The 10,156-nt window shown below is 41.4% G+C and overlaps 1 protein-coding gene across 1 annotated transcript; it reads left to right on the forward strand.

Annotated features, from left to right (window-relative positions):
* Positions 1-2,820: 2,820 nt before the first annotated feature.
* Positions 2,821-7,948, forward strand: LOC136871923 (protein lethal(2)essential for life). The gene is made up of 4 exons (XM_067145656.2): positions 2,821-3,050; positions 7,110-7,319; positions 7,401-7,622; positions 7,713-7,948. Exons 2-4 carry the CDS (start codon positions 7,110-7,112, stop codon positions 7,785-7,787), a joined length of 507 nt encoding a protein of 168 aa, XP_067001757.2. The 5' UTR covers positions 2,821-3,050; the 3' UTR covers positions 7,788-7,948.
* Positions 7,949-10,156: the final 2,208 nt, after the last annotated feature.

Here is a 10,156-nt window from a genome sequence, read left to right on the forward strand (position 1 = left end):
GTCTTCCTACAAGGATGTAGAAGTAATCAGGAGTGAAATACCAGCTCTCTGTTACCTATATAATTACATCAGGAGTATGAGGTGAGGAAGTATATACGATGCGGAACGCATGGTTGTCAGCAGTGGCGATCTCACGGAGCGAAGCCTAGCACACCTATACCCATGGTCCCCGCACCTATCTGACATTCAGCAGCAAGTCGCGTGAGGTGGAAACAGGGGAGAGGGGTGTCGACCCTGGGCTTCAAGATCAGCCTCTGATGCCTTGCTCTCAGAAAAACATGAGTTTTTTCTCATTACTTTTGAGATTTGAAATGGAACTGTGTCAGATGCTTAGATTATCCATCGTATTCACTTGAGGTTTGGGCTTCATCGATAGCTTTGGTAGCCACTTTTATGGAGAGTGGGAAAACACTCTGTAACGCTCAACTTTATTTTTTTCCAGTTATTGCTATTTTTAAGTCTTGATGTTATTGGTTTAACGCCACATTAACTACCTGTACGGTTTTCGGAGATGCTGTGGTCCAGGAATTTTGCCCCGCAGGAGTTTTTACGTGCCGGCAACTCTAGAGACACGAGGCTGACGTATTTGATCACCTTCAAATACCACCAGCCCGAGCCAGGATCGAACCTGACAATTCGTACTCGAAGCCAGAATCTCTCTTCCCACGTACACGAAGCTGATGACAAAAGTACAGGGTTATTCACCTAAGATATCCACCTCAAATATCTCGTGAACCGTTCACGATATAAACAATTTGTTCTCATTTTCAGTAATTGTACCGGCAGGCTGATAATGGGATTTACAGTATTCTTTAATGGCAAACAGTGGTACTAATTGTTTTCTCAAATGGAACTACACTGTTTTCTATACATCGCCTTAAATGTACAAACATTACAAATTCAGCACTGATATTTTCAAAATCGGACAAGTATCGGTACTTCTCGTTAAAATGCAATGTATTCAAACGTGCTTCATTTGCCAGCTACGGTTTGCCCTGTTCGATTCGTGCTTCCTATGAGACATGAGCTAGCTGTTGACATATTCTCTCTACTGTACTCATAAATGCACTATGATAAAATGTATGGATTTCAAGAAAAATCCTGGAAGAAAGGTACCGCCTGTACAGATGAAACAAAGGAGTTACACTGGCAGAAAATGCTACAATACTGGGCAAAGTTCAAACCCCAAGAGTTGAACAAGCGTGGTCCAAAGTAGGCCCATTCGAACCGAAGTATGATTTAACACCTTTAATATCGTCATAGACAAAAGGTAAATTAAGTCCGGCTCCATGGCTTAATAGTTAGCGTCCTGGCCTTTGATCACAGGGGTACCGGGTTTGATTCCCGGCAGGGTCGGGAATGTTAACCATCATTGGTTAACTCCGCTGGCACGGGGCCTGGGTGTACACGTCTTCATTTCATCCTCATCACGACGCTTACGGACGTCAAATAAAACGATCGAACATGTCCTCGGACACTCCCGGCACTAAAAGCCATACACCATTTCATTTCAAAGGTAAATGATAAACTGATCACTGCCTGACCGGTTCTAGTCCTTACCTATCCCATCGTCACCGGAAATCCACCTAAGTTCGTACTAACATAAGGAAAAAATGAAAACCATAAAACTCCCCGGAAAACTGGGCCAGATCGAAATGTGTGACCTGGATCGCAACACATCCTCATCAGGTTGTGGGAAAGGTGAAGCATTAAAAATTAAGATAAAGGCCTAGTTTGGAGGTGAGTATTTGAAGAAGCATAATTACACAGGGAATCTACTCCCCACCCACCTCACTTTGAAAGGAAATCCATTGTATATCTGTTTTTCCTTTACTTGTTACCTACGGCGATAATAAAGGTGTTAATACATTTTATCACAGTTGAGAACAGTAGAGAGAACAAACACCTACTATATCAGAAGAAGGTGAAGAAACTATGTCAACAGCTACGGTAGTCTATGTCTCATACTTGGCGCGAATCGTTCGATTCGGCTTCCTATGAGACATGAGCAAGCTGCTGACAGATAGGTATTCTCTCTATTGCACTCAAATACACTATGATAAAATGTATGGATTTCAGAAAAAAAGATCGGAAGAAAGGTACTGCCTGTACAGATGAAACAAAGGGGCACCGGCAGAAAATGAGACAATGCCGATTTTCAAAATAATCACGGTGCTGAAATTGTAATGTTTGTAGGTTTAAGTCTATCTGTAGAAACATTGCAGTCCCATTTAAAAAAGGAAAAGATAAAGAATAATACCGGTACCATTATTTCGGAAGATACTGGCGCCATGAAAAATTAATGCAAGTCCAATTATGAGCCCTTTGGTACCATTACTGAAAGTGAAAACATAAGAGATCTGTAACGGTTACGAGTTATTTGAGATGAACAAGTTAGCTAAATAACCCTGTATATTCTGAATCCCTAACATATACAGTATACCTACATCGAAAAATATTCCTGAAAGAAACTAATTTGGGACGTTTAGGTTCATCAAATAACTATGCCCGGTACCATAATATTTTAATTTTCACCCTGACTGTACGATCTTGTCACGATCTAAGGCAAAATGAAATGTTTCAAAAAACATAAATTAACAGCACTGAAAAATAAAAACTCTAACTTATATTCGGGCAGGCTAAGTACAATACGAACAGCTCTCTCATTCTCACATTCCGTCGAATCTTTCCTCCCTCCCGCCAAGAATCATCCCTTCTTCGCACCCCACACCCCTATTTCGCAGCTGATGTGGGCTCGAATGGATTTCAGCCAATCGCCTGTGAGTACGAGCAATGTCACTGACCGTCGATGTTTGCCGAACAGCAGCGCGATGGAAGGGCCCAGTAACTTCTAGGAGATCCTTTACCAGAATCTCCCAGAAACGTTGTGATCCGAATATTCTAGATGGTAAACCAATGCAAGTACGGTATATAAGAGCGACAGAAACTGAATATAGTTTTGTCTGAGTTTGCTTGGTGCGAATACGTGACGATATTTTGGAGGTTTGTGTTTGCAGCTGTACGAGACTTCAGTTTTCTCTCTAGTAAAGGTGAGTTGTTAAACATTGTTTTCTTACCGCTTTGCAGAGTTTGATTTGAATCGTGTAATGCGAACCTTTTATTCTATAAAATAAAATAAAAATCGTGTACTGGGACCTATGACTCCAATTTAAGTGGGACGATGCTTCTTCTTGAACTTTTCTTCATTTTAATTTTGATGGCTATTTGTGCGAAATAACTTATAATTCACTGGGGATTGAACTAGAACCAGCAGTAATGAAAGCACTAGCGGTGCATTAGTGTTGTACCCCACTTCCATTGAATGGGGCTTAAGTAAACTCTGTATTATAGATAATGGGCTTTGGGCACGGGCGTAGCCAAGGGGGTGGGGGTTACTGGAGGTTAAAACACCCCCGCCCCCTGGAATTTTTTTCTATTGGCTTTACGTCGCCCCGACACACTAGGTCTTATGGCGACGATGGGACAGGAATGGGCTAGGAGTGGGAAGGAAGCGGCCGTGGCCTTAATTAAGGTACAGCCCCAGCATTTTCTTGGTGTGAAAATGGGAAACCACGGAAAACTATCTTCCGGGCTGCCGACAGTGGAGCTCGAACCCACTATCTTCCGAATACTGGATACTGGCCGCACTTAAGCGACTGCAGCTATCGAGCTTGGTCGTGGAATTTTTACAAAAGAATATCAACATATACTGACAAAGTGAATCGATGCAGTGGGTTAGCTCTTTCTCACATTCACACACATAATTGGAAAAACAGATCTCTTAAGTAGGTATATTCTATAAGAAGCCTCGAAAGTCTGATTTAAGATTATAATTGCGACATGTCATTCGCCGTAAAACTATTCAGCTTGATCATATTCTTGTTCTGTATTTTATTGGAGGACTCTGTAGTGTACCGGTACCGTACGGTAATCTGATTAACAACTTAATTTGCTTGTATCGGTATCCTTGTATTTCTGTGCATGCACGCATCACGTAAGCGATTCATTGTGTTCATAATTTTGCAACTATCACCTTCCCTCTCCCCGGGGTTGATCCGGCTAAAAATGGTTTGCAAAATGCTTCCCTAAAAAGAGAGGGATGGTTCGTCTGGCACTAGTCTTACTCCCACGATTTCCATTAATCCAACCAGAACTCTCCCAGTATGGGACAGCTGGTTAATTCTTATTTTTTATTTTTATTTTCCTTCTCGTGAACATTTACGTTTCAGATTTTTGAAGTCCGATGTATTACGCCTTTGATCTAAACGCTACTGTGCTGCCAATAACAAACGGACCATAAACCTCTTTAAGTGCCGGCACTTCCAGAATGGTATACATGCCTTCGTAGGATTTATTTGGTGGTACACAACCGCTATAAAATATAATAAAACAAGACATATATGCAACATACAATGTTTTGCTGTGCTCACAAGAGGGAACGGTAGTGGTGATTAAGGGGTGGGGGCGAAGGGGGCAGTTGCCACCCACTTTGTGAGAAATTATTACATTTTAATTCCATTTTAGCCTGTTGAAACTACAGGAATGATTTTTTTTAAAAAAAAGCAATTTGAACAAACCATGTCTTATAAGCTAATTCTTTCCTCTATTTTCTTTAATTGTTGACAAATTTATTGGCGGAAATACGCACAAAATGTCGTTCGTCGCGGATAAGACTTGTACAGCGTCACAGCAAGGAGTGGAGACTTTGCATGTGCTCTGAGGAAGGGTAGCAGGGGTATATATTTTTGACAAGGTCATGGACACCGAGGTATGATTCACCCGCTTGCTGCGCGCATTCTTAGTGTGTAGTAAAATACTAAATTATCTTAATTGTATAATCACGCTGCACTTCTATTTAATTGTAATAAATGTGTAATGTCGTCCCTATGGTGAAGTTTTATTGTATAGTATTGAATTAAAATCTCGCAAAACTATTACAGCACTTAAATCGGTAAACTGTCAATCTTTTTTTCCCTCTCCGAACGAATTTCGACAGAGCATCAAAAGGCTTACCACTTTGTAGCTTTATATTTTACAGTATCGATGTATATAACACTTCCGCCCCCATCCGCTATATCCAACAATCTTGGGTAATGTTGTCTGTAGGGCCTATATGTTTTTACCCCCGCACTTATAATTCCCAATCGCCGCTACTGGGAGGAATTGGTAATTTACGTTCGTAAACAACCAGGATACAAGTGAGACCTACTCCTAAAAAAGTACCGGTACAAGCTTATTAAACTACAAATCGTACAATGAAAATTAAATATTGTGTTCACACGTTCGCTTTTAACAAAGTTTTGTCCTAATTCCTTGGTTGGATGATTAGCAACAAAGACTTTAGTTAGTTCAACGGGTTTCGATTCCCGTTTGGGGTGAAGATTCTAGCGGCGTTTACACACGAGGCCAAAATGAACGTAAAAAAACAAGATTTCGGCAGGGCTGTCTATCACTAATGTTACAGCAAGTACAACTTTACATTTAATGAACAAGGTACTTGAAGCAGTTTTGATAAACTAATATCGCTTGCGATTGTCAGCTTACGAAACTCCTTCAGAGACGGCAACATGTGTCGCCAAGGAAAAGGTTTTGCTGCCATTAGTCTTGTGTAGGCCATAATTTACGCTAATGGGCAATCTCCAGTTAGGGAAGGTTACAAATAATAAAATGTGGCGCTAATGCAAAAATAATTTGTTACTTGTAACTTCCTTTTCTTAAATGTTAGTGTTCAAATTTCTGTTGAAAAGCACAAAGTATTATTGATAAAAATACTTTTGCTGCTGGCACTCATTAACACAACTGTGAATGAATTGTCTACCTTTACTTAGGACAAGTGTTGAAACATTTTTCTAAGAATATTCTCTCTCAAAATTTGAGACTATAATTTATTTTGCATAATATTTCCGTGTGTTTAAAAGCATATTTTTGTAATGTATGTATGTTGGAGGGTTTTGTCAAGGGACTTTATACTCTACAGAATGCCAAATTGATCCTTCAAAAGGAACATGCATTGTTGAATGCATGGTTTCTCCACTGCGGAAAGTTTCTTTGCCAATGGCTCAGATATGGAGAGGGCATGTATGATGCCCATTTCCTCTAGATACATAAACTATGTATCTTATTTGAATCTTGTGGTAGGATGACTAATTCCTTTATGCTCCTAACAGACAGCGCACGCATACCTACCTGTTCAATTAAGCCGTCTTCTTGCAAAACCGGCCTTCTCCAAAAGACTAAAATCCACTTTCTGTGCTCAATGTGTTCTGTCCGCTTTTTCACAAGACGGCAAACAGTTAGCTGTGAACTTGGCCGCCAACAGCTACTTTTCTTCATCGATGATGGAAGTTGGGAAACAGATGTAGAATCTCGGGACTAAATATGAGACTCTGTGGTGGAATGTAGAAGTGCTGGAGGTTTTACAAAGAACTTGATGGTGATAATGACTTCCATAAAACAACCCAAATGAAGGGAAATATTCATGTGAGCATAGTGTACACGATATCGTTAATGTGCCACCTCCAAATTTCATATGTAAATATTCCAATTAATTATACAAATACAACATAAATATTCTGTAAGCTGCATTACAATGCTTTTTATGACCAATTAACCAAATTCTTCTAAATATTATTTACATTGTACAATTCTCCTCAGTTTCCTGAAAAAATTAAGTTTGGGGATGGCTGGTTTTTCAAATAACTCTCAATTGCTCTGTCTCCAGTGTTATTAAATTCCCTGAGATCTTCTTGTCTGGGGTTCAAACATAGCTGTACTGTTAAACCCTTCATCAAAACTTTAAACACATCTTTACCACACAAGCATTAAGCTGCTCCTCTTTCAGAACATGAAATAGCATGGTTTTTGTTTTGACAGCACAACCCTGTATGACATGGGGTAAGGCTGATATAGGATTTCATATCCTTTACTTTTATCATTTTCCTGATGTAAATACACAACTTTGAAAATCTTAGAGCAAAGACAGTGTACATGGTCAATTTCTTTTGGGATTGATACTTGGGAGTTTAAAACGTAGCTGACTTCTGCAGGTTAATGTTACAAACTCGTTTATTGGGAATTCTGTAATTTTTTTTTTTTTTCATTTATTTCAGATGTCTCTTGCTCCATACCTAATGAATGATTTCTTTGACGATTGGGATGTCTTCCGTCCGAGATCCCTCTTCGACCCAAATTTCGGACTAGGCCTCTTGAACGAAGATATGCCACTTCTGCAACGTTGTCCCTACTTCAGACCCTGGCGCCACAGGACTGCCCGTGACAGTGGTGTATCAAATCTTCAGTATGATAAGGATGCATTCCGGGTAAGGTGATATTGCTTATTCATACATTCCAAGTGATGCTGTTGGGTTCCAGCAAATTTCTTAAAAGGTTTTTTCTTTCAGGTAAACCTTGATGTTAGGCAATTCAAACCCGAGGAAATTGTTGTCAAGACTGTAGGAAATTCTGTTCTGGTTGAAGGAAAGCATGAGGAGAGACCAGACGAGCACGGATTTGTCTCTCGCCAATTCCAGAGACGGTACATATTGCCCAAGGATGTTGACCCTAATACTGTTGCATCCAAACTCTCTTCAGATGGAATCCTCACCATTGAAGCACCTCGGAAGGTTTACACTTTTTAAATTTAACAATAAGCTTGCTTTACCTTGTTCCTCATTAAACTTTATTCCTTATCTTGATTTTCTTTCTATTTTCAGGCTTTGTCTCAACCTAAAGGAGAGCGTGTTATCCCCATCACTCAGACGGGAGGACAGGAGCCAATGGTGCAATAATTTTCTGTTCAAAGATTGTCTAAATGCTAAATGTGTTCAAAGTAGCTTATGTATTGTACTTCTCTGTATTCCAAGAAGAATGATGTGTAGTTGCTAGTTTCATTGTATGCAATCTGTAAAGTAAATATAATACTGAAGTATCTTGAAATCTTCCTTAACCTAACATGCTTTTCCTGCAATATACTGGTTGATACAAAGGAAATAACGTAAATTCAGCGTGCCTGTTGTTTCCCATTTGCTGTAGGGAATTAATGTTATTGCAGGTCATAGCTTCCAAATGACTCAATGTGTGCACTTTAGGAAGTCCGTAAAGCAAGCGGCAATTCCCGCCCTTTATGGACAGCATTGTTTGCTGCAATTTATTGGTGACCTTGAAAAGTATGGCTTTGACAGGGATATTTACATATTGCTCCCTCCCCACTCCACCCGTAGGGGTTTTACGGTGATGGGGGTGGGAGGAGGGATCAAATATAAATGGGATCTTATTTTTTATTTAAATTCATTTGGTATTGAAAAACAAGACAATTACAATTTATTTTTCCACATAGTTTCCGCTTTGGAAATGCGTTTGTCCCAGCCAATCTGATTCCTCCTTCTCGAAATGTTTTTTGATAAAACAATTTTGGTAGGTAATTATCCTTCCGCAGGTTCACCTACGAAAACCTTGTTAAGACTTTTACTTCCTCTAAATAATAAAGTTCGGTCATCTTTCCAGACACATTGGAAACTGCGCGAACCAGATCCCGCGCACCGGACCGAAGACCTCGCTAAATTATTTAATCGGTAGTAGCCACGGGTGGTGTGTACAAAGGGCAGGAACGTAATCATCGCTTGCTGGGAATTCCTCATTCATGGGGAACAATTGCAAGCCCCAATCACTAGCACGGAGGAGGTTCAGCGGGTAGCTCCGGTCCTTTTTTGACTAGGACACGCTGATTCCTTCAGTGTAGCGCGCGTACGGCCCAGAACATCTAAGGGCATCACAGACCTGTTATTGCTCAATCTCGTGTGGCTAGAAGCCGCCTGTCCTAAGATGTGTTGTTGCCGGTAGCACGAAAGGATACCGGACGCGAATATTTAGAAACTCCACCAACTAAGAATGGCCATGCACCACCACCCACCATCGAGAAAGAGCTCTCAATCTGTCAATCCTTCCGGTGTCTGGGCGTGGTGAGGTTTCCCATGTTGAGTCAAATTAAGGGCAGCTTTTTGACGACCTCACTGTAAGAACAGGGTCGTGTCACCAGCCAGTTGCGCACGAAGTCTTCCACACTCTCGTCATCTTCAAACCGTTGCGCTCCTAGAGCTTTTTTAAGCGATCTGAACAAAGGGAAATTTCAGGATGATAACTCTGGGCTGTAAGGATGATAAAGTGTAGTCCAGTACATTTCCTGTAGTTTGGAGACAATTAGAGCTGGAGCATGAGGCCGCATGTTGTTGCATTGTGATGATTGCTTAACAGCTCCCGTAATTGATTCAGACTTGTTCAGGACGGCGATCGTGTTGCTGAATTTTTCCACACGTTCTCATCCTTGAAGTTTTTAGTTCAGGCAAACGCGCGCGTCCTTGACAATGGAAATTCTAAGTTCCCAAGGAGGGAATTAGATATTTTTCCACCAATACCATGACAAAAATAGATCAGATGTAAGGCTTTTCAGGCGTTTGTGTCAGACCTAAGACGAAACGCTGGTTAATAGAGCAAACGCCTGAAAAGCCTTACATCTGATCTGTCCTCGACAATGTTCGATCTCCAAACTGTACAGTCAGTCTCCAGCAAATTTCTGCCGCCGTAACTCCTTCAGGAGGAAGAAATTTTATAATTACGCATTGCGCAATGGAGGTGTGCACCTGTTGCTCCGACATCGCGGCGTTACTGACAAAACGGCACGCTCTCCCCACTCCTAACAGTTAATCTTACCTCTGCATTCTCGAGGAGCGCTGGTTTCAAAATCTCCGAAGACTCTCCTCATTATTTTTGTTGCCGGCCGGGTGGCTCTACATCTTTAACTCAGCTCCCCGCCGGACTCTCAAGCATATAGGCCTGACACCGAGTTGGAAGTCGGCCGTTCCCACACCATGCGCACCTGTGTCATCCCCGATGTTAATCCTGCCATATCCGAAGAAGAGATTTGCTACGCCCTCCGCACCGCTGGCTACCCAGTCCACGATGCCCACCGGATGTTGGATGCCTCAACTTCATCACCATCATCGCAGGTTCTTCTTTATCTACCTACGTTGGACGACTGGAAGCGCCTCCTTGACACGGGAGTGTCTATTCACGACCGATACTACCTAGTGGAGCCTACCAGCCAGCCTATACTAGCCCAGCTTACAGCAGACCCCACCACATTGCCTGTCGTCAACGCGCC

The sequence above is a fragment of the Anabrus simplex genome, chromosome 1 (assembly GCF_040414725.1).
Source record: "Anabrus simplex isolate iqAnaSimp1 chromosome 1, ASM4041472v1, whole genome shotgun sequence".
Taxonomy (NCBI): Eukaryota; Metazoa; Arthropoda; class Insecta; order Orthoptera; family Tettigoniidae; genus Anabrus; species Anabrus simplex.